Here is a 24218-nt window from a genome sequence, read left to right as displayed (position 1 = left end):
ACCATATATTCTGAGTCATTGAATTCTCATGTATGAATGTGACCTGCAGAGAAGAAGTCTAGGGTAGAGGGGCAGAGGGCCCGGGGCTGGGTCGGATTCTCATCCTCTGACATCAGTATCACCCATGAAGCAGAGGCCGCCCTATTGTTAGTCCCGCCACATACTCTCCTGGGCCCTAGAATCTCAATCCTGCAATTTGCCAACATCTCTTGAGACCCACTAGCGAGCATTTAAATAGAGCACTTACCTCGAATCTGCAAAATTGTCAGAAATTCTTCACGTTTCTATTTCCTTACCATCTGTTCCTTTCTCACCCATGTTTATTATGTACTTCTAACAGGCTGAACCCTGGGTGACACAACAGTCAGCTTCTTACCCTCAGGGAGCTTACACTCTCCTGGGGCTGGGGGGGGGGGCGGCATACAAGTGTACATAGATGATCGCTACACAGTTTGAGCCTGAGATTCTGCTGTGGTTCTTGTAGGAAGGAGCCCATGCAGCCTCTGAGCTCTGACAGCTGGTGCGACTGGAATCACGATGGGGCAGTGTAAACTCTGGTGCATTCCTTGTGGGCACTTTTCATGTCCTGTTTGAAACACAGGTTTCAAGGGTGATGAGCATAGATATCATTTGAATCTCAGTGCCCTTTTCAGTGCCTCCTGAGCTGCAGTTAGATTACTGAGGCCCCCAGGAATGGGGCAGTCACCCTTTCCCAACGGGTAAGTGTTTCACTCTCTTTGCTAGTCAGTTCTTCATATCAAGCTCAAATTGGCCTCTTTGGCAATTCCTTGTGTGTGCCCTCTGGGCTCCAGTGGAACAAGGCTCATTCCCTTTTCTCCCCATGACAACCCTGCAAGTACTTAAAGGTGGGCATGCTGTTCTTTCGGAGTGTTCTCCCATCTTAGCCTCTCCAGTTCCTTGAACTGGCTCACCCTGGCATGCTCAGGGTTCTTGTATGATCATCCTGGGTTCCTCCAGTGGTGAGGTCAGGTCAGTGGGATCCTTCTACAAATTGGGAGAACTCTTGGGCTCCCCAAGGTGCCAAGTGCTGGAGAGGTGCTTTGGTGGGCTCTGATCCCAAGGTGCCTCTTGGCTGCACTGAGGTTAAGGTCTGTCTCCCTGGGCACTGTGGATGTTCTGAATTCATGAGCTTCCTGAAACCCTGCACCCCTGATGGCGTGAGCTCACTTTTCAGGCCCAACAAACAGCCTTTCTCTCTATCATCCATACCAAGCTATGGCAGCAACGCTGCTTTCTCTGTGGGATTGCTGGTGGCCCAGGTTAGAAGGCTCTGCCTGTCCCCTTTATCCAGCCTTCTGTGGCTGCCCTTCCCCCCACCCCCCATGTGCCCAAAAGCCTCCCCAGAAGCCCTGGTGGGGTCAGTGTCCAGCTCAAGGCCTAAGGGTTAGAAGGGCTTCCTCTTGCCACCATCGACCCCTCTAAGTACAGTACTTTACCGTGCTCTGGAAACCCCTGCTGGGAGAAGGATTCTTCTTTCTGGGAGTAGTGACTTGGCCTAAGTAGGAGCGGTTTCATGCCCAGAGCTGTTCCCCGATTATCTTGGATTTCATTCCACGTGCGTCGTCTTTGTTTTGTACCTCTCTGCTTGGAGCTTGTCCCCTTTCTGGGCCACTTTCTGTTACTGTGGCCCAGGCCCTGTGGGCAGGAGCTCCGGTCCTTGTCCCAGGTAATCCTCAAAGAAGGCTTTTCCTTGGCGTCACAGGAAGGGGCTCTCATCTAGTTAGCCTGGGACCTTTGACCTCCTCTACTGATAGTCTTCTGTTAGAGTAGCCCTACTATCTTTAATGAGGAGAGACTCAGTTGGGTGAAATTCTTGTTACCTCAGGAAGCCCCAGACACAATTTCTCTGGCTTTTGGAAGGGGAAGGGCTTCCTTTACTAGTGTCTGACTAAAAGTCAATCAGGATTAACAGGAAAGATGACAAGACTGGGTGAGTGCCTACGCAGAAAAGGACCTTTGCAGGAGCCAGGGTCGGGCCAGTTTCTGCTCAAGCGACCTTTCACACCCTCATCTCCTGCTCTGGGAGCCTGAAGAAAGGAGAGTTCTTCAGTCTGCTCCCCACCAGCCATGGCTGAAGGGCAGGATGTGAACACACACAAAATGTCAATTCTATAAACAAACAGCTTTCCTATTATCTAGGAAATTCAGGCCAGCCGACCTCTGCGACCAGCACCCTGGACAGAGCCAGGCAAGCCCTTTCCTGGCTGGCAGGATCTTGTCTTCTCTCTGGGCTGTACCACCCAAGGAGGAGAGAGGGGGAGACAGAGAGAGAGAGAGAGAGAGAGGGAGACAGAGAGAGAGGGGGAGACAGAGAGAGAGAGAGGGAGACAGAGAGAGAGGGAGACAGAGAGAGAGAGAGAGAGAGAGAGGGAGAGAGAGAGAGTGTGTGTGTTTGAGTGTGAGTGTGAGAGTATATGTGTGAAGTCCTTTCTGAGACCATGTCCTGGGGGCTGCCTCCGTCTTTCCTCTGGGTCCCTTTCCATCAAGGTTACTTTAAGCTTCTTGACCATATAAGGAAATACTAGGAAACCCCCAGATGAAGAAGGGGGTGCCCATTCTTCAGCAGGCCCTAGGGTTCTGCCATTCCAAGCCCCGTTGCAGGCTTTGTGGTTTTTCCTCAGTGATTTCCACACTCCTTCGACATCCATTCTCTCTCTCTCTCTCTCTCTTTTTTTTTTTGGTAGGGCAATGAGGGTTAAGTGACTTGCCCAAGGTCACACAGCTACTAAGTGTCAAGTGTCTGAGGTTGGATTTGAACTCAGGTCCTCCTGAATCCAGGGCCGGTGCTTTATCCACTGCACCACCTAGCTGCCCCGCCCCCCCCCCCCCCCCCAGTCCATTCTCTCTTGAGCTGGTACCTCTGGCCTGCCCTCCATACTCCCTGTCATCCTCTTAATTTCTGGCAGAAATGCTGTTATCCCTCCCTTCGCAGAGCCCACATCTGTGGCTTTCTGACCTGCTTTTAGAAAGCTCTCCCATACTTCTCCTGTGTGTGTTGCCCTTGCGGTTGCTGCCCTCTTTCCCCTCAACTCCCACAGGACAGCTTCTCCCCAGGGAGGCTCTGGTTTTCCTAGAGCCTTCTGGTTAGCTGGGGTTTTCTGTGGCATAGGTCAGGAAAGTGACTACCGGAAGCCTTCCTGGTGCTCCCACTCCCAGCCTTTTCTGGGATGCTGTAACTTGCCAGGTTGTTGGACTAAGTGTTGTTTGTGCCGCCAACCTTGGTGCCCTGCTGTTACTATGGGAATAACCACCACCAAGGTTCCACGGGAAATCCTGCTGGGGCTTGTGGGAAGTGGGGGATCTTTCGAAATATTTTCCTTTTGGTGCAGAGATGTCTTACTCTGGAGTCTTCCCTTAAAGGGCCATGGGTGAGGTGTGTCTGCATGGGCTTTCTTAGGATTGGGCCTGTCTGAGCTCACGAGCCTTGTGTGTGGTAGGAATAGCTGCGACCTTTTGTGGATTCCCTGTGGTGACTCATGGGTTTTCAAAGAGGAAGGGGATGTCTCAGGAAGTGGTGAACTTCTCCTTTCTACAGGTCTCCAAGTGGAGGCTGAGCCAGTGATTGTGGGGAGGGGTATGTGTGTGTGTGTGTTGTCAAGGTGGCGTTTGGACTTGGTGGGTCCCTAAGGTTCTTGACTGGAGCAGGAATGAGGGCAAAGGCTTTGAGTTTCAAAGGGTTTCCCTGCGCTGGCATAAGAGTTGCCAGAATAGAGTAAAAGATAGGGGGCTAGGTGTTGGCCAAGCCCATATTTGTGATGACCTGTTGTCAGCCAATCTAGAAGTAAGACACACTTGGGGGTGCTCACACCACATGCACAAGTGAGCTTGCGTGAGTGTGCTGCAGAGAAGGGCTCGGGTTGTCTGTGTGATGCTGAGTCTGTATTTTGGTCTTAGGCCTTCATTAGCCGGAGAATGGTTTTGCCAAGTTGGCCGCACAATAATTTAAGACTGCTTTTAGATTGAGGTGATCTCTTGCCTCTCCCAGGGTACCAGACTGTCACAGTCCAAGCAGACGATGCTTCAGGGAACCCTCGGCCTCAGGTGCTGCTTCCTAGGGCTAGGCCAGGCCCAGACTCCTGGAGTCCCATCAACTCACCCACAAGTGGGAGGATGAGCCTGAGTGTTGCTGGAAGAATCTTCAGGGGTAGGGATGGACAGTTTGCCTCAGGATAGCAGGGAAAGTTGTGACAGTGGCTAGTGAAGGGAGACCCTGGGATCAGCTGCTGGGAAGAAGGGCCTTCTCAGCTCTCTCCGCCCTGTCTCGGCTCTCTGGGCCTTGTCTCCTGTTGCCTAGATCCTTATCATCTCTCCTTTGGACTGTTGCAATACTCAGCCCACCTGCCTTCCTGAGTCTCTTTCCTCCTCTCACCCTAGATTAGTCCTTATGAGTCACTGTTTGGATCATGGTCCTGCCAGCTCAAAGCACCCATGGCTTGCTTCCCCTTACTCCGGGCTCCTACTCTTTAGCTTGGCATTCAAGGCTCTGTAAGATAGAGCCCCCACTACCCTTTTCAGTGCCATGAGCCACTTCCCCTTGGACTTGTAGGCTTCCTTACCTTTTCTTTTTTGACCATCCCTCTTCCTTGAATGTCCTTCTCTTACTCCACCTTCTTTCTATCTTTTGGAAACCTCCCCATTCTTCAGCACCCAGGTCAAATGCCGCCTCCTCCAAGGACGCCATCCCTGATAACCTCCAGCAGGACGTGATCTTTGAAAAGCTGGGGGTGGCGGAAGTGGAAAGAATGTTGGCTTTGGAGTCAGGCCAGGCCTGGGTTTGAATCCTTACTGGCTGTGTTACTGCCATTTCCATCTTTTCTAAGCTTGAGTAAGATTTTGTCTGTGGGATGGCTCTCATCCCTTGATATTATATCCTTTGATATGGTTGCTGACAGCAGTCCTAGTGGATAAAGCACCAGCCCTGGATTCAGGAGGACCTGACTTCAAATCTGGCCTCAGACACTTGACACTTACTAGCAGTGTGACCCTGGGCAAGTCACTTAACCCTCATTGTCCTGTGCAAAACAAAAAAACCAAACAAAACCCCCCCAAAACGACTGACAAGCAGTCCTAAAAGTCACACAGGTAATTGTTTCCTTTTTCTAGGTCAAGTGACTTGCCCAAAGTCACAGGGCTGCTAGGAAGTGCTGGGGTTTGGGCCTTCTGGCCAGGATCTTTTCTCCTCTGTATTGTTGCCTGTTCCCTTCTCATGAGGGAGGCCATGTTCTCATGAAGTTGACCAGCAGGCATCGATGGGGCCCCTGATATATATATATATCGAGAGAGAGAGAGAGAGAGAGAGAGAGAGAGAGAGAGAGAGAGAGAGAGAGAGAGAGAGAGAGAGAGAGAGTTCTGTGTTAGGCACTCTGTAAGCATGCAGAGACATGGCCTGCCCTCAGAGAGCTTGATTTCTAGGTAGTGGTGGGGGGAGTTACAACAGATGCACAGATAAGCAATCCAAAGTAATGGGACGAGGCAGAGAACAGTAAGGACTGGGTGGCCCAAGGAAGCCTTCAGTAAAGCAGTTCCTCACAGGTAGAGGTAAGGAGAGGGAATGCATTCCAGGCATGGGAAATGGCTTGACCAAAGGTGTGGAGATGGGAGATGATAGAATATTGACCTGGGAAGGCTGGTCATTTCGTTTGGCTTTTGTATGAAGGGAAGTTGTGAAATATGTTTGGAGAATGAGGCTGTAGTCGTCATGTCGATTGTCAGCACTGGTCAGGCAGGAGCATATCAGATGCTGATCGTAGTGATCCCTCAGTGCCAGGTGAAGGGCCTTAGGGAGCCATGGAAGACTTTGAAACATTGGAATGACATCATCAGACCTGTGCCTTAGGAAGGCTGGGCAGTATAGAGAGGAGAGGAGTTGGGAGTGGCACCATGTAGGAGGATTTTAAAACCCTGAAGGTAAAAGGTGTGGCAGATGTTCAACTGTGGAGGTGAGGCTAGGGCTGGGAGACTAGGACTCCAAGGTTTGGAACGTGGGGGATTCAGAGGCAGCCAGTGCCCTCAGAACCAATAGGGAAATTCAGAGAATTTGTTGGAGAGATCAGTGAGGCCTTCAAGTGGAAATGATTGGCAGGCATGGTGGGACTGGAGCTCAGATGGGACAGATGGTGCTGGAAACTGTCAAGATGGGGATTTGAACCCATGGTGGCTCATGAGAAGATGGAGGGCTGGGGTAGACCACTGACCCTGTGAAGGAGACTCAGAAGGGCCTGAGGGACAGGTGGGAGGGAGAGAGCCAAGATCACAGAAGCCAAGTGGGGGTGGGGGGGACGGTGCAGGGGTCAGTGGGCTTGGCAAGAAGGATGAGGGCTGAGCAAGGGCCTTGGGTTTGGCCATTGAGGGATAGCTAGTAGCTGTGGATGGAGGTAGTGCCTAGACAAATGCTCTTTGGGAGATCCAGCCATGCTTTGAGCCCTCCTCTAGTGTGTGCTCTGGCATAATGCAGGGAGTGGTCCTGTGATATCCCTCTGCCGCTGAGCTTCTCACACAGCCATCAGAGATGCTGTTCAGTGATGCTGAATAGCTCTATCCAGGCTGCTGGATGCTGGGTGCTGGCCAAGGCTCTCACTGTCTGTTTACCATGTAGGAAGCTGTCTTTTCAAATTCTTGTGACTCAAATTCTTCTCTGGTGGCTTTTATCTCTGTCCTGAGCCTCCCCCTGGATATGCCACTTGTCACAGACACACACACCTTCAAGATTCCAAGGTTGCCTGCACACCATGGTAGTTTTTGATGCATCCACATGTGAAACTTCATTTATTATCTATGGGGAGGAGTGAGAAAGTTGGGTTGGACATTAGTTGCCCAAATAGGAGAGCCCTGGGGGATCGGGCTTGGATCTGGCATCCCTGGGTAGACACCTGGGCTCTCTCTGTGGTCTCCAGTGGGACTCGGTTCTCTCTGGAGATACACTTGGAGGGGATGGGAGGGCCCGTCCTTTTGTCTCTATATCAGTCCTGGATCAGCTTGTGGGAGTCCCACATGGAGGCTGTGCTGGGATGGGATACAGAACATTGCACTGGTAGCATTGCTTCTGTGTCCTGGAGTGGGAGGGACATTGTACAGAGTGGAGCATGCTGGCTCCCAGGCCTTTGGGTGCTCCCCAGTCACATGCACTATGGACCCCGGCCAGAGCATCCAGTTAAGCTTGTTGGCACAGCTTCAGTTGCTAGCTCTGGTCTGCATATTATGACACACTCAGCAATGGGTTGTTGGGTGTTGGAACAAATGAGGGAACAAGTCAAGTCAACAAGCATTTGTTCCTCTCCCCCGTCCCCATGGAATTCTTATTTAAAAAAAAAATAACAAACATTTTTATTCAATGTTTTGAGTTCCAAATTTTATCCCTCTTTCTCTCCCTCCCCTCCCCCTTCCCTGAGGCAGTAAGCAATCACATATAGGCTAAGACATGTTCAATCATGTAGAACATTAACATATTAGTCATTTTGTATAAGAAAACTTGAAGTAAAAAAAATGAGAGTGAAAAATATCATGCTTCAATCTGTGTTCCATCATTATCATTTTTTCATTGGAGGTGGGTAGTATGTTTCATCAATAGTCCTTTGGGATTGTCTTGGATCATTGTATTGTTGAGAATAGTCAAGTCATTCACAGTTCTTCATCAAATGATGTTGCTGTCTGCGCACAACGTTCTCTTGGTTCTGCTCACTTCAGTATACAGCAGTTCATACAAGTCTTTCCAGGCCTTTCTGAAGTCATCCTGCTTGTCATTTCTTATACCACGATAGAATTCCATCACCATCATATACCACAGCTTGTTTAGCCATTCCCCAATTGGTGGGCATTCCCTTGGTTTCCAGTTCTTAGCCACCACAAAAAGAGCTAACTAGCATTTGTTAAGCAGCTACTGTGAACCAGGTCCTATGCTTGTGCCAGAATCACTGCCTTGTTTTCCCCATTGGGCGTTGAGGCCTTGGAGCCACCAGGGGAGCAATGTGGCTGCAGGGGCTTGGGCCCCCTTATTGGGGGCAGTGGTCAGCAGCTGTAGGAGGTATCTGGCTCTTGCCCCTACCAAGGGCATTCTCTGCCTTGTCATCATGAGCACTGGACAGTGCTCAGAACTGGGGAAACACTGACTTCTGTCCCATTTTCCTCGCACGATTCTGGCTCTGCAGTTCCCTCTCTCTGTCCTGTCTTACTTCCAGCTGAGCCTGAGACTTTCTTGCCAGATGGACAGAGGGAGCCAAGTCTCTGTGCCCTGCTGGCGTCTGGTTCCTTTCCATGGATTCTAAGATCTGGCTGGCATTGACTGCTGAGCTCACCCTGGTATTTCTGTGGTCTGGGTCTCCTTTTCTCCTTCACTCCCCCAACCCCCTGTAGCCAAAAAAGGACCTTGGGAACTTCAGAAGATAGGAGTATTTTAGACTTCCCCACTCCCCATTGCCAACCTAGCACTGCCCCACATCAGCTGATGGCTGATGTCTGCATTGGGAGAGTGACCCAGACTTTTGGGGGTTGTACTAATCATTCTTGCTCTACCATCTCAGTTAAATGTAGTTATCCCTTCCATATAGTATGGGTTAGGGGGATGGTGCCCCCATGATTGGAAAAATCCACGTAAAATTTTTTGACCTTCCCTTTCTACCAGAGAAGTCTGAATTTTTTTCTTTTTCTTTTATGGGGTGTTTACAGTACCTTATCATAAAAATTGGGTTAAGGGGCAGCTAGGTGGTGCAGTAGATAGAGCACAGGCCCTGGAGTTAGGAGGACCTGAGTTCAAATCCGGCCTCAGACACTTAACACTTACTAGCTGTGTGACCCTGGGCAAGTCACTTAACCCCAATTGCCTCACTAAAAAAAGAAAAAAAGAAAAAAAAATTGGGTTAAGTATTTGGTCACAGGCCCTGTGTCATCTGCTGGTCAGCCTTTGTGTATTGTTTGCGGCTTCCCCCCCCCGCCCCCAATTCCCACTTCATTTCTTATTTAGACCCACAGTATATTGAAACTGCTCTAGAGAAAGTCATGGTGTGTCAGGGACAACTACTCCTAAAGCCTGTTAAGTCTAGATAACACCCTGATGAGGGCTCATTCACTTTGCCAGTAGAGTGACTCCCTGAGCCCCTCAGGGCTAGCCCTAGAGCTGGGAAAGGAGGCAGAGACCACTCTAAGCATCCCAACAGCCTTGGGAACCAGGTTTTCTTATCCTGTAGATTTTCTAATCATCGGCCACAAATAGACTGATGCTTCTCTCAGATGACACCTAAGCAGGTGCTGCTGGAGGAGAATCCTCTACCCCCCTTCATCCCTGTCTCCTGCCCTCCATAGCGGGCTGGGTGAAGCTTTGCTGCTGGGCACCGAGGAGGTTAGGAAAGCCTCATCAGAGAGAAATCACTCCGAGCCTTATTATGGGAACCAGGAGCCCCAGAGAGAGTTCCAGCTTCCTTAGTCACTGGGTTGCCGCTTAGACAAATCTCCCCGCTCCACTGAGTTAGCCCACCTTGCCTGGGGAATAGCTCCTCCACCTTTACTGGCTCCCGGCAAGCAGGGGGAGGGGCGCTTGGCAAACAGAACTGGGCCTTGGTTGATGTGTACGATTGACCACCAGTGGTGGGAATGCTGTGTGCTGGGAGATGTTTGAAATGGCAGAGCCCAGAACTGTGCCATCCTAGCTGCCCCTGAACTTGAGGCAAGCCAGGCCTCTTTGGACAGCTCTGGGCTTTCCTGTCCCATAGCTTTCATTGGGCCCCTCTGGGCCCATCGCCGCCCTCCGACCCTGCAGCCTCTCCCCCCACCCCCAATCAGTTTTCTCTTTTTCACAGTAGAACATCCCTGATTTTTTTTTTTAAACTCATTTGCCATGATTAGCATTGCCCACCGTGGCCAAGCTGAGAAGGTCCTATTCATCTTCCACATGACTCCATTTCAAACATTTCAACCCAGCTGTTCAAGCCCTTGTCATCCATGAGTCCCTTCAGGGAATCAGTCTCCAAACCTTGTTGCTCTTTCTTGGGGTATGGCCTCCAGACAGATGCAGTCCTACCAGGGCACTATAGAGTCCCTTGTTATGGGTGCTGCGCCTCTCAGGTGGGCCCCAGGCCAGGCTGACTTTTTGAGCCTGGAGGTCACTAAGACCCTCAGGTCTTACCGCATGAATCCAGCTTGAGCTGTGACTGTCCTGTCAGTACTGGCAGGTTGTAGGACCTTGTCTTTCTCTCTCCTAAATCTAGTTAGGTTATCTCTATCACATTAGCTTTTTGAGAACCTTTTCAGTTTCATTGTGTTACAACACAGTAGAGGAGGCAGTATGGGCAGGAAGACCTTTGATTCTCTAGGATTCTCTAAGTATACCATCATATCATCTGCAAAGAGTGAAGGTTTTGTTTCCTCCCTGCCTATTCTAATTTCTTTACTTCCTTTTTCTTCTCTTATTGCTAAAGCTCACCTTTCTAGTACAATATTACATAACAGAAGTGACAGTGGACACATCCCTGTTTCACCCCTGATCTTATTGGGAAGGCCTCTACCGTATCCCCATTACATACAATGTTTGCTGATGGTTTTAGGTAGATACTGCTTATTATTTTAAGGAAGGCTCCACCTATTCCTGTGCCTTCAGTATCTTTAATAGGAATGAACGTTGCATTTTGTCACACACTTTCCCCATATGATTTGGGTTAGTTTTGTTACTGATGTGGTTGGTTATGTTAATAGTTTTCCTAATGTTGAACCAGCCCTGCATTCCCGGTATAAATCCCACCTGGTCATAGGGATCGTGTGCCACCTTTGACGCCACCTTTGTGGCCCTGGGCTGGTCATCGGTTTAGAAGAGACCCTCCTTTTATAGCCAAAGAAACTGAGGAGGTGCCATGAGCCTCAGTCTCCCCCTCTGTAAGGTGAGGATAATGGTGCCTCAGCTCCCCTGACCCTGGTGAAGCTCCTGGGAGGTCGGGACATGGGGGAACTGTCCCTCCTCCTGACCCCACCTGGCTTGCTCTCATCTGCCTGCTCCTCTTACCTCCCCAGCTCCAGTCTGAGGACCCCGGGGCCTAACCAAGGCCTGCTCTGTTCTGCCTGGGGATTGAGGTTTTCTGTGGCGATTGCTGAGAGATAGAAGGGGCCTGTGGAATGTGGAGTTGTCTTGTTCCCAGGAAGAGAAAAGGGGCTTAGTGCTGGGAAGGAGGGTGTTTGTTTATTGACAAAAGACTATGGGACATGGTCAGCCTGGGGGAGTTGGGCTGGCATTGGAAAGGGTGCAGCTGGAGAGTTCAGAGTCCAGAGAAGGAAGGAAATGGTTGGGACTTGTCTTGCCCAGTAATAGTACAATGCATTCCCTAAACCTAATAGCTTAAAAGCTGCTAATAAACTGTGTGAAGAAGATGCTTGTGGGGTCTTGGAGCAGGCTGGAAGCATCTTTGGTGGGCACGCAGTGACATCATCCTTCTGGGGCTGTGCTGTCACTGAGATGTGCCCTCTAGGCTGGCCTCTTTTGTTCAGGTAGTGAGGTTTTAAGGTGAAGAGCTTATGTTCCTGCAGGAGGGCTGGAGCCTAACACTCAGGTCTTCTAAATCAGTAGGCAAAAAAGCGGACCACTGGAAAGGGGGTGAAGGATAAGCACAGATCCCTGGGAAATTGCTTGAAAGTGGTTCTTTTTGATAGCCTGAATGAGGCATCTCCTTTATGGTGTCCAGGGATGAGCTGAGAGCTAACTGAGCAGCTTGACCCCAGGAGGCTTGGGCCTCACCTATACCAGCTGGTAGCCCCAGGCCCCAGCCAGCTTTATCTTCTTGGGGGCCGCACCCAGGACTCACAGCCAGCTGACCCTGGATGGCCAATGAAGTGCTTGGTGTCTGTTTTCAAGCCTTTGATGCTGGTAGTGGGTGTGCCCTTTACAAGGTTTTTTCCATTTATCATTTTGCCGGTTTTGTTTTGTAATAGAAACAGGAGATTTTAAATGTCAGTTCCATAATACTTTAAGATGGTTTCTGTTTTCCATCTCCTTTGTTCTGAAAAAAGTTTAATGTGCCCTTCCTTGGCAAGGCTTCATTTGGACTATTTGGAATATTCGCAAAAGAAATTCTGTGCAGGTGTGGGATTCTGCCTGGGCAGGGAGGAGTTAGGAGGGGGTCCCTTCATCACTCGTATAATGACCCCTCCCTCAGCCCCTACTCTTGGAGGTGTGCTGCAGATGAAAAATGTACCCCCCTGCGGGTTGTGTCTCCTCCCTCCACCACCTAGGGGTGACCCTCTGCATGGCTTGACTGCTTGACGTCTACACTGGCGCAGAGGAGGCGTTGATGGAGTTTGCGGATCGATCCCAGCGAGGGGCGGCCACACATTTGTCCTCCAGCCTTTTCCGGTTTGCTGAGGCTGGCCAGACAGGGCCGACCCTCTTCCAGGACAACTGTAGACCTCAGCTTCATTCTGCAGCATGATGGGGCATCTGGGTAGAACTAGACAGACCCCCAGGAGTTCTGAGCTGTGGCATCTAGGTTCATCCACTCCTGGGCAGGGAGCCCCTCAGCAGCACCCCCGACAGGCAGTTGTCTCAGTCGTGCCAGATGTGTGGCACTGGGAGTGCTGTGAGCTGCAGATCCAAAGAAGGACAACAGATAATCCTCCCCCCTGCCTCCCCAGAAGTTCGTGGTCTAATGTGGGAGACAGTATGCAGACAACTATGGACAAATACTCTGTAGATGGGATAAACTGGAGGTAATCAACAGAGAAGATGCTAACATTGACGGGGAACAGGAAAGGCTTCCTGGAACAGGTGGGTTTTAGCTGGGACCCCAAGGAAACCTGGAGCTGGAGGTCAGGAGGGAGCATTCCAGGCTTGGGTTGTGGCCACTGAAAATTCCTGGAGCCGGGAGATGGAGGGTCTGGTTCAAGGAACAGCCAGCAGGCTGATGGCACTGGCTGGTGGAGTATGTGAGTGGGGGCAGGGCAGGGTGTAAAGTATAAGACTGGAGAAGCAGAGAAGGGCCAGTTCCACAGGGCTGAGAATCCAAACGGAGGATTCTGCGTTGGATGTGGACAATATGTTTCATCAATCATCCTTTGGGATTGTCTTAGATCATTGTGTTGTTGAGAACAGTCAAGTCATTCCCAGTTCTTCATCAAACAGTATTGCTGTCTCTGTGCACAACGTTCTCCTGGTTCTGCTCACTTCACTATACATTGGTTCATATGTGTCTTTCCAGGCCTTTCTGAAGTCATCCTGCTTGTCATTTCTTATATCCCAATAATATTCCATCACCATCATATACCACAGCTTGTTTAGCCATTCCTCAATCGATGGGCATTCCTTTGATTTCTGATTCTTAGCCACCACAAAAAGAGCTGCTAGAAATATTTTTGTACAGATCGGTCTTTTTCTCTTTCTGGAGTGGTATTGCGGGATCAAAGGGTAAAAGCATTCCACTTTGAGACAGAATGTTTGTCCTGATATCTAGACTAAAGTAACTCCTTAAGTCTCTTCCCCTCCCAGTTTGCCTCTTGGGCTGATCAGAACTCACCAACCCTCTATGCTTCAGGTTCTTGCCCGCAGCGACCATGCCTTCTTTCCCCAGACTCGCCTTCTCCCTTTAGGCAGGTGATGGTCTTGCGGGAGACCATGACTTTGGGGTAGTCTCAGTGGGTAGCTGGTCCCCCCACCCAAGAACTCGGATGATGTCAGACCCCAACCAGCTAGCCTGTGGGTCAGCTTTTTAAGCTTTCAGAAATAATTTAATGACAACAGCCATGATTCAACAGAGAAACTTCTCTAATGGCCTTTTCTGGTGGAATGAGCCCCCGCCGGTGGGGCCATCCCCTAACTTAGCCACTTAGTGAGAGGAGGGAAAGCTCAGAGAGGTTGTGATTTGTTTATGGCCACACACAACTAGGGCCAGAGGCAGGAGGGGAGCTCAGTGCTGGTCTCTTACATTCCTCTTACTAGTTATGAGCATTGTCACCAATTCTATGGTAAGAGATCATCAACTGTGATAGGAGGTAGCCCTGAGCAGTAGGAAAACTCAGCCCCCTCAAATGCCTTTTCCCAAACCGAGCTGCCTGACTGAAGACCAGAGAGAGAGAGGGAAGGAACCTTAGAGGCCGTCAAGTCCCATGCCTTAGTTTTACAATTGAGGAAACGGAGGCAAACAGATTAAATGACTCTTCCAGGGCCACACAGCTAGGAAGTGTCTGAAGGAGGATTTGAACTCAGGTCCAGGACTCAGTCCTCTGCTTCAGCTGATTGCTCATAAGAGCTTCCTAGAGAGTCACAGTGACCCAGCATGAAGTAAGCCTGTGCTTCTGACCCCAGGGAGCTATGGCCAAGTGAGAGAGCAACTGCCCTCAGAGGGCTTTTCATCTAGTGCCCGGAATAGCTGAGACCCAAATCAGAAGAGAGGAGGTCGTGCTGTGAGGCCTACCTAGGCGCACTGGAGGCAGAAGTCAGGAGGAAGCCTTAGGGAGGCCAGGCTCACACCTGCTTCTCCAATGGCTCTGACTCTTGGGTTCTGCTGTTGGCTGACTTGGTATTTCAGTTGCGCCACTAAACAACAGTCCACCTGAGTGCAGGGAGTGGTGTCACATTCGTGTGGGTACCCTGGCCATTAATCTGTGTGGGGATGTGGAGCCCAGAGCTCCGCCCTGGAGAGCTGGGTGAAGTGGGCATGCCCGGGAAGGCCTCATGGGCGACTGCACTCCCACTGGAGTTCTACCCTCGGAGGGATGGCCTTCCTTTAGGAGAGGTAGCAGAGGCAGGCCTCCTGTTCTGGTCATCCTGTGTGACGTGCACAGGCTCCTGGCCTGCTGAGGTTTCTCCAAAGTGTTGGAACAACTTCAGCCTATGCCGTGTTCTACGGGTAGGTCTATTAGATTCAACTGCATTTTACAGACCCCACCCAGTTATGGCAGCACCCTTGCCTTTTCCCCTCCCTCCCTCTCTCCCCTTCTTCCTCCTTCCCTCCCTCTCTCCCTCCCCTGGTCCCTCCTCCTCTTCCTCCCAGGTTTCCAAGCGTTTCTGTGGAGTTCTGCTCTCACTAGTGACAACAACCTAAAGAGCCCAGCTGGACGTTCCCTTGAAAGTCTTTCCCTGGCAGCACCTTGTCCAGGAGGCCTCTCCCTGCTGAGCTGCCTTTTCGCTGGCCCTGTGTATATCATGTCTCTCTTGGTTTAGATATAATTTGTTCCTGCCATGTAAGCCCCCAAGGCAGGGGGGAGAGGTCTTTCCCCTTATCCTCTAGCTGAGTGCTTGGTACACAGTAGGAGTTTAATAAATGCTTGTTGAATCGAATTGAGGGAAGCAAATAGCAGCAGCAATGAGGGCTTTTGGAGAGGCCCCGCCCCTGGTATGCTGGGCCAGGAGGACAGGGAAGGAGCTGCTGGGTTCTGCTCCCCTGGCTTCCTTGCCCTGGGTGGAGAAGGTCCAGCCTGCAAGATACAGGAGACATGTCCTCTGCCAGGTTCTGTTTCCCAAGTGCTGCAGCCTCAGGAGGCTTGGGAACAGGTTGTGCAGGGCTGGGGGCAGGGCAGCTCTGGGGGTCATCTCATAGGGTAGGGAGATTGGCTGCTTCTGCTCTGGCCACCTGGGGATTGCTTCCAGCAGGTGACAGGGAACCTGAGATGAGTGGGAATCGTGAGTAGGAGGAAGCTAGGGAGGCTGGCTGCAGCGAAGGGAGCTGGCACTCTCCAGGGGGGCCAAACAGGTGCCATGCCAGGGAGGGCCCAGGCACTTGCCAGCCTGTGTCAGTGAAACTCTGAAGCCTGCCCCTGGGTCTCCTCCTCCCTCTCCCTCCTCCCCCCATCTTAGCCCCAGGCCTCACCCTGGGAGGACTCTTCCTTGTGTATTCACCAGAGCCGCCCCTTATGCCTTCCAAACATTGGTCTTATCAGCACCCGCTGTGTGCCAGGGCCTGCCCTGGGCCCTGGGGATGCAGAAGTGAAGTGCCCTTGCCCTCTGGAGCTTTCCTCCTATGGCGAGATGGCCGTGGGTCTGTGCAGGAGGAATCGGGAATCTCTTGTATTTCCTCGGTAGCTTGGGCAGCCGGCAGTGTTCTGGGGGGATAAGCACTCACACATTCCCCAGGCTGTCTCAGTGTCAGCTGGGCTCAGACCACGAGACTGCCCAGCCTGTCCGCTTCTGGGGGCCAGCTTTCACAGACTCACCGACCAAGAGCATCTGAGGTGCCTGGGACGCTCTTTGATTTCCCAAGGAAATGAGAACAAAGCTCTAGTTGGCTGAGAGTCAGGAGACAGGACAAGGCCAGCTCCTTGTGAGAAGGGGGTCAGTCTGGACCTCAGAGTCTGTCGGGTGCCGGGCATTGTGCTAAGTGCTGGGGACAGAAAGAAGGGCACAGACTGGTCCCTGTCTTTAAGGAGCTCGCCGCCCGAGATGGGGGCAGCACACAGCAGCTGTGTCCACGGAGGCGAGAGCCAGCAGGGGTGGGCGGGATGGCAGGTGGGAAAGGCTTCCTGGGACTTGAAGGAAACCCAGAGGTAGAAATGTGGGGAGGGCTCAGGCAGAGAGGAAAACAAGGGGAGATGCCAGGAGTCAGAGATAGGGAGCATCTTGTTTGAAGAACAGCAAGGAAGTGAATGTCACTGAATCAGAGTTTGTATGTGTTGGGGGTGAGGTGTGTGAAGATTGGAAAGGATTTCATATTTGATCTCGGAGCCCGTGAAGGGGGAGGGGGGGGCGGGGCAGAAACAGAGCGAGAGTGAGCTGTGATTTAGGACATCTCTTTGGCCACTGTGTAGAGGGTGGCCTGGACTGGGGAGAGACTTGAGGCAGGCAGATGCTGCATCCCCGTCTCCCCGCCCCAGGCGTCTGATGAGGGCCTACACCAAAGAGTGGCAGTCAGACAAAAGAGGCATCAGGTGTTGGAGAAATGTTACAAAAGCAAATCAACAGGTCTGACCATAGATTGGATATGGGGGTTGAGAGAGAGTGAGGAGTCAAGGATGACACCTGGGTTGCCGGGTGACCTTGGACAGCCACAGGGATGTTAGGAAGAGGGGAGGTTTGGGGGCGGTGATAGTGAGTTAAGTTTTGGACATAATGAGTTTGAGATTTCCAGGAGGCAGTTGGGGGGGATCAATTGGGAGGCTGGAGGTCAGCAAAGAGGTTAGAAATGAATAAGCATATCTGAGGATCATCAGCATAGAGATGATAATGGAATCCATGGGAGCTGAAAATATCACCAAGTGAAATAGTAGTATAAAAGGAGAAGAAAGGAGGACCCAGGCCAGATTCCTGTGGAAAACCTGCCATTATCGTGTATCACCTGCTTTTGAAGATCTAGCAAAGGAGACTGAGGAGTGGTCAGATAGAACCATGAGAGCCAAATAGAAGAGAGTGTCAGGGAGAAGTGGGCGATCAGTAGTGTCAGTGGCTACAGAGAGGTCATGAGATTCGGCACTTAAGAGATCCTTGCTAACTTTGAACAAGGCAGTTTTGGTTGAACAGTGAGAAGTCAGATTATAGGGAATAGGGAGACACCATTGGTAGATGACCTTCTCAATTGGCTTAGCCACAGAGGCAGAAGAGATAGGGGACGATAGCTGTTGGGTATAGATGGATGGAGTGAGGGTATTTTTTTTCCATAAAAGTATTTTATTATTTTCCAGTTACATGTAGACATTTTTCTCCCTCTCCCCTCCCTCCCCAAGACAGAAAGCAATCTGATATAGGTTATATATGTACAATCACATTAAACATATTTCTGCGTTAGTCATGCTGTGAAAAAAGAATCAGAACAAAAAGGAAAAACCTCAAAAAAGAAAAAAAATAGAAATAGTATGGTTCAATCTGCATCTAGATTCCATAGTTCTTTTTTCCTGGATTTGGAGAGCATTTTCCATCATGAGTCCTTTGGAACTATCTTGGACCATTGTATTACTGAGAAGAATCAAGTCTATCACAGTTGATCAACACACAATGTTCTCCTGGTTCCGCTCATCTGAGTGAGGGTTTTTTGAGAATGGGAGAGACATGAGCATGTTTGTAGGCAATAGGGAAGAGACCCAGTAGACAGGGAAAGTTGGAAGAATAGTGATTAAGTGGGGGTGGTAGAAGGAGCAATGTTCTAGAGAAGGTGGGATGGAGTGGGATCACTCAGGCACAGTGAGGGGCTACCTGTCCCTAAGGCCACCTCTTTGTGGGAGACAAGAGTGAAAGAGGAGATGCGCATCTGTGTGATATGAGAAGAGGGAGTGCTCAGTGAAATCGAGGCCAGCTTCTCTGAAAGGGAGGCTTGAGGAAGGACGAAAAGGTAGGAAGAGCTGCTGCAGATTGTGGGCTAGGGAGTCGATTAGGAAGGTGTAAAAGCTGGGCCGTGGAGCAGCTAGGTGGCGCAGTAGAGCACCGGTCCTGGAGTCAGGAGGACCTGAGTTCAAATCTGGCCTCAGATACTTAACACTTACTAGCTGTGTGACCCTAGGCAAGTCACTTAACCCTCGTTGCCTCACCAAAAAAAAAAAAAAAAAAAAGCCAGGCTGGGCAAGAGTGAGGACCCAGTGCAAGTTAGGTAATATAACCACTACATGCTTGTGAATTTCTGCATGGGAAGGTGGGAGTGATCCAAGGCAGAGGCTTGACAGGGCAAAATTGGTGATACGATAGGATGGCAAAGGACTCAAGAAGAGGACAGTATAAAGCTGAACTTGATCAGTTTAGCTGAGGGGTCAAGGTGGGGAAGGGAGGAGCTAGTGCAGGGGGATGGTCTGGGAAAGAACAGGGGTTGAGGGATTGGAGGTGTGGATAAAGTTGGAGTTGTAAGGCTGAGGAAGAGGTAGAATGGTAGCGGTTTCTGGTGGGAGAAGGGGCTGTTGTCCCCTTTCCCATCCTGGACACTGCACTCTGCTAATGTTCTCCAAATGATTTGTAACCCTTAACCACAATAGTAATGGGAACTCTTTGTCTCCCCCTTTTTCTTATTTGGAAAGAAGATAAAGGGGGATGGCTGGGACCTTGTCACCTGGTACTGTGGGCCTAGCCAGCCTTCCTTTCCAAGAGCCTATGAGGAGAAACTGGAGGCAGCTAATTGGCATTTTCACCTGTCATCAACCAGAGAGAGGACTCAGTTATTCCCCTCGAGTGCCAGCATTGCAACAGGGCTGAGCCCAATAGGACCCCATGGCTTGTTCTCTTTGGGAGCGGGCAAGGGAAGTTCTGGGGAAGGAGGTCAGTCTTTACAGTTAGCTGGATTTGTGCCCAGACCCCGTGTGCCATGGAGCGTGAGCACATAAGCATGAGCATGAGCATGAGGAGTGACCCCTGATTGGCGGAGAGACCTGTGAGCATGGAGAGACTCTTGAGAGAGAAGCAGGAAGGGATGGACCTTTGGAATGGTTCGGCTTAGTTCCCAGAGCAGTCCCTGGAGCCTGCCCAGCACCTTCCGCTTCAGAAATCATAAAGAAAAGCCTCAAAGCCTCCTCTGCTTGGCTATGCTCAACTTCAGTCTCGCCCCCATTTCCCTTTGAGCGTGCTGCGGCGTGTACACTGACCTGTGCACATTGCTGGTTTCTGGAGGACCAGCCGGAGTGGATTTGATTCCGAATCTCAGAACATCGTGCCCCTTGTGCCCCTGGACTGCAAATGTCGGTGTGTCCTAGATAGTCAGTAATCCCAGGCTCTTCTCAGAGATGGGAGAGTGAAGTAAAGATGGCCCAGTTACCTTCTTCCCCTCTTTCCACCCGAGGGTGGAAACGATCATCTCTCTTGGAGATATTGAATGGGTCCTTCCTCATCCAAGATCTCTAGCTCTCTGTGCTACTTGGGCTTCCCTGGGTAAGCTTTTACATAAATAAATACAAAGCAGTTTGATGAAAAGATGTTTGGGAGGGCAGGCACTAACAGGTGAGGGGCTAATCATAGCATTTTTGCTTTTTAGTTTGGTTTGACTCTTTGTGATCACATTTGGGTTTTCTTGGCAAAGATGCTGGAGTGGTTTACCATTTCCTTCTCCAGCTCATTTGACAGACAAGGAAACTGAGGCAAACAGGGTTAGTGACTTGTCCAGGCTCACAGAACTAGTGTCTGAGGCATGTTCCTGACTCCAGGCCCTGCACTCTACCTACTGCAGCACCACCTAAGTGCCCCAACAATACGAATAAGCCAGTATTGGCAGAGCTCTTTACAAAGCTGATATCATTTTATCCTTACAACAACCCTTGCAGATAGGTCCTGTTATGGTCTCCATTTTATAGTTGAGGTGAGTGAGGCAGACAGAGGTCCAGTGACTTGCCCAGGGCCACACAGGTAGCAAGTGTCTGAGTCAGGATTTGAACTCAGGTCTCACTCCAGGGACGGTACTCCATCCACGGTGGCACCAGCTGCTCAGCAAATGCTTCACACAGATGATTCTTGAGCTGCAGCTTGAAGGAAGCAGGGGGTATGTGAGCTGCGGTGGTGAGGGAGAGCATTGTGGGCCCCGGGGGATGATGGGTGGGCAGGGGCGCCCCAGGAGGTTGCTCTGGTCAGGCCCTGGGCCGCTGCCTTTCCCAGGACAGCTTAAGCTTCTCCCTGTACCCAGAATAGGATTCCTGGCTGTGGAGATGCCGCCCCCTGGTGGCCAACCTGACCATCGTTCTCAAGTTCCTGGCCTGAGAGTGAGCAGTTAGGGTGTTTATCGGGCTCCTTGGGCGCTGGTCTTGCCCCTTCTCTCCTGGAGCCTTGGCACTATCAAATCTAGCCAGTCACTACAAGCTTCCCTGCTACGGCATGCCTGCTGAGGGGTCCTCTGGCCTCTGCTTGGAAACTTGTGAGGAGGGCCCCCCACAGGCTGCCCCTTCCTCCCTGGGATGGCTCTCCTCCGGAAGGTCTTCCTGATAGCCAGCCAAAGCTGGCTCTTCTGCCCCCTTCCCCCTTCTGGCCCTCTGGGGTCCCGCAGAGCCAGGCCGCTTCCTTCAGGTGGAGCTGCCCCTCTGGGATGTGCCCATGGGGGTCACTGGGGTCAGGGAAGCCTGTGTGCTCCTTCTGTGCCTCGTTTCCTCCTCTGTAGAATGGGGGTGGTCACAGTGGCACCTTCCTCCCAGGCTGGTTCTGGGAATAGAGCGCAAGCATATTAGTAAGTGCTTTGCAGAGATGCTCACCATTCCTAGCCTCTGGATGCCCCAGGCTTCTCTAACTTGGGCCTTTCTTTTGTTTTTTAGAAGGAGCTGAGCCTTCCAAGAAGAGGCAGCTTGTGAGTACCTTCTTCTTTATTCCCCCCATCACGCTCCCTTTCTGCTCCTGTCCCTGTGCTGGGGGTGGGGGTGGGGGGGCACAGCTGGGCCTATCCCAGCTCCCTGCCCCCACCCGCCGGCCTCCTGTCCAGAAATGGCCACTTAGCTTCCCTCAGAGAGAGCCGGGTAGATTGCAGCCTTGGCTTCTGGCGGTCTCCAGGGAGGTTCTGGGGATTCTCCCCACGTTGCCCTCCCTGGTCCCTGAAACGGTCTCCAGGGTGGTGGGATACCGGCAGTTCTTGTGGGGCCTTGGGCTTGTGGTGAGTGAGCCTGGCTGCTGGAGGCTTTGGGTGGAGGGCAACCCCACGCAGAGCCTCGGGTGGGCTCCTCTCTCAGCTCTGCTTCTTGGGCTCCCCAGACCCCTTCCCTTCTTTGGGCCTCCCGTTTCCTCTTCCGTTGGGTGAAGGGCCCGGCCCATGGGGTCTCTTTGGTCTTCCTTTCTAGCTTTTGTTCTCAGCAGCTGTTTGGGGAGCATAGTGTGGGCACGGGAAGGTTCTGCCTCGGCGGCAGGTTGTGTGTGGCCACTAAAAGGCTCCCCATGGGCCTGGGTGTGGCCTGTGGCCTTGTCTGAGGATGCTCTAGGCATGAGGTATTTGGGAAGGCCTGGGGCTGGGGGAGGTGCCTTGTTTCTCCTGGAGAGCAGGGGTGACTGTGCCCTCCTAGGTGGGATGTGTGGTGGGCAGAAAGCTCTGAGTTCAGATCTTGCCTCAGACACTTCAGAACTCTGTGACCCTGAGCAAGTCACTGACCTTACTCAGCCTCAGTTTCCTTATCTGTAACATGGTAATGGCATCTCCCTTGCAGGCTGATTGTGTGGATCAATATTTGTGAAGTGCTTTGCCAACATGTACAAATGCTAGTGGTTATTTTGATTGATGAACAGATTTAAGGTTATTTTTTCCCTTGTTCTCTGAGACCTCTGGATGTTGTTCATCCTTGGGCCTGGGTCCTTTGGTGGGTCTGAAGCAGACAGCGTCCCCCTTGGCAGCTGGCCCATGGGCGTCCAGCTCCTGGGCACAGGGTAGCGGTCACCTTTTCTCTTTGCGGTTAGCAAAGCAAACCTTTATGAAGCAGCTTCTCTCAGCCTTTTTCCCCCCTTGTCTGTTGTGTTGGGGAGGTGCCGAGTCAGGCCGTGTGCTGGGCCTGGGGGTGAGAACCGGAGACTTTGGGCCTAGCTTCAGCCCCTGCTTGCATGGAGCTTCTCGTCTGACATGGAGACCAATCAATACAAAATTGGCTTGAAAGGAATGTTGCCCACTTTTGGGAGGGGAGGGAGAGAGTCCTGGCAGCTGTCGGCACCTGGGGCAGGAGGCCCTGTGAGAGCTGCTCCTGGAGGTGAAGGGGCACTGGATAGGGACAAGAAAATGGAGGGGGACATGTGCATGTGTGTCAGTGTGCGTGTGTGTGTGTGCATGTGCGTGTAGGGCAATTGTCATCATCCTGGAAAGATAAGCTAGGGGCAGGTTGGGGAAAGGGTGAAATGCTGAAGAAAGGATTTTCTATTCAGTCCTGGAGATGTTGGGGTAAGGCTGTGGCGTGTGGCCTCTGGGTGGAGGAGGGATAGGGGAAGGGGCCCAGCTGGCCCAGGGGGTATCAATGCAGGCGGGACCTGATGCCGCTGCTCATCTTTTCAGACTTTTGTGACTGTTATTGGGCAGCTGTGCTGATTTTTCCCTCTTCTTTTTTTTAAAATCTTTAAACGATTCTGTCTTCTATATGGGATGGCTGAGGGGGAGAGGGAGAGTGATGTAAAAGCCCCGCAGGTAGCAATGAATGAAAGCTTAGTTTAACGAAAGAGGCTGGTGGTGCTGCGGGAAGCCTGAGCCTGCTGTTATTAGCTCTGGCTCCTGAAATCTGCCCCTGGCTCAGCATCTCTTCACAATCAGAGCTCTGAGCCCAAGGTGGGGGGGCCGTAGTAACTTCATTAGATGGGATCCCCAAAGGAATAGCAGTGAACGCCTCAGCATCCAAGGAGGGTCTCCTCGTCTCGGCCATTCCCTTGCCCACCCATGGCCAGCCTCACTCCCATCGCTGCTGACTCCCACCCATGGCCTCTTTCTTCACGTTGTCGCCACCTGCCGTTTCTCTGCAATGCTGCAGCTTCGGGGTGCTGGGGTGCAGAGGCTATTCCCTGGCCCCAGGCTCCTGGTACGTGGCCTGGCCACCTAGCGCCCTTACTGAGCAGTATGGGCCGTTGTTCTTTGTCACCATCTCACGCATTGCACCTTCTAGGACACATAGCCCATTTAAGGGTGGGGGGAAGGAGTCCCAGAGCTGGTCAGTAAGGTGCCAGGGTTACCCAGGGAGCATGCAGTAGAGCCTGGGTCTGAGCCCTGGAAGGTCCCCAGGGCTACCGGGCCTCCAGGGAGACCTCCGTGTAAGATGCCTGACACCCACCTTGAATAGGCGTCAGATAACCGTGATTCTCATTTGTCCAGCTGAGGGAACTAAGAGGCCACGATCCCCCAGCCAAGGATTTGAGCTCTGTCGCCTTTGGACACCAGATGTGAAGAGCTCCCTTCATTCCTTGATGTGGATTTCCAAATGACTGGACAACCAGTAAACGTGACCCAGTGGTCTGAGTGGACCAAAGAGGAAGCTGGCTTCAGGCTGGGGGTGGAGGGTGACAAGGGACAAGACGAGGAAAAAGCTTCTTGGGTCAGGTGACCCCTGTGTTGTGAGATGGGCCTGGGGGACTTTGGGCAAAACGTTGGAAGTCAGATGTTCCAGAGACCCCCTGAGTCACCAGAGGCCGTGACCCGATTCATCCTCCTTCCCTCCTCTCATCTCTCCCTGCTGGGCTCTGGCCCTCCCTTTCCTAGTCAGTCCTCAGTGGGCCATGCTTGGCATGAGGGCTGGTGCCACACGTCGGGGGTCAGGGGCCTGTGGTGAGTTGGTGGCTGACCACTGATGCCTCATGTGTTAAAAGCTGCCCAGGATGGCGTCATGGCCTTCCCTGTTCTCTAGGCCAAGCCCCTCACTTTAGAGAGAAGGTAAGTGACTGGCCCAGGACTGGAACCCCC

At 51.7% G+C, this 24218-nt stretch overlaps 1 protein-coding gene across 13 annotated transcripts in view; it reads left to right on the top strand.

The window, feature by feature from the left end:
• Positions 1 to 24218, top strand: part of MAST2 (microtubule associated serine/threonine kinase 2) — a 153518-nt gene that overhangs the window by 49745 nt on the left and 79555 nt on the right. For 12 of the 13 annotated variants that reach the window (XM_043963507.1, XM_043963506.1, XM_043963505.1 and 9 more), the window contains one exon: positions 21124 to 21155. The exons of the other annotated variant lie outside the window; for it this stretch is intronic. In XM_043963507.1, the coding sequence (XP_043819442.1) occupies positions 21124 to 21155 (32 nt within the window). The remainder of the gene's footprint in view (positions 1 to 21123; positions 21156 to 24218) is intronic. 13 annotated transcript variants of the gene reach the window in all.

This window comes from Dromiciops gliroides, chromosome 4, assembly GCF_019393635.1.
Source record: "Dromiciops gliroides isolate mDroGli1 chromosome 4, mDroGli1.pri, whole genome shotgun sequence".
In the NCBI taxonomy this organism is placed as follows: Eukaryota; Metazoa; Chordata; class Mammalia; order Microbiotheria; family Microbiotheriidae; genus Dromiciops; species Dromiciops gliroides.
Note: the sequence above shows the minus strand (reverse complement) of the source record. Positions and strands in the feature narration are given on the sequence as shown.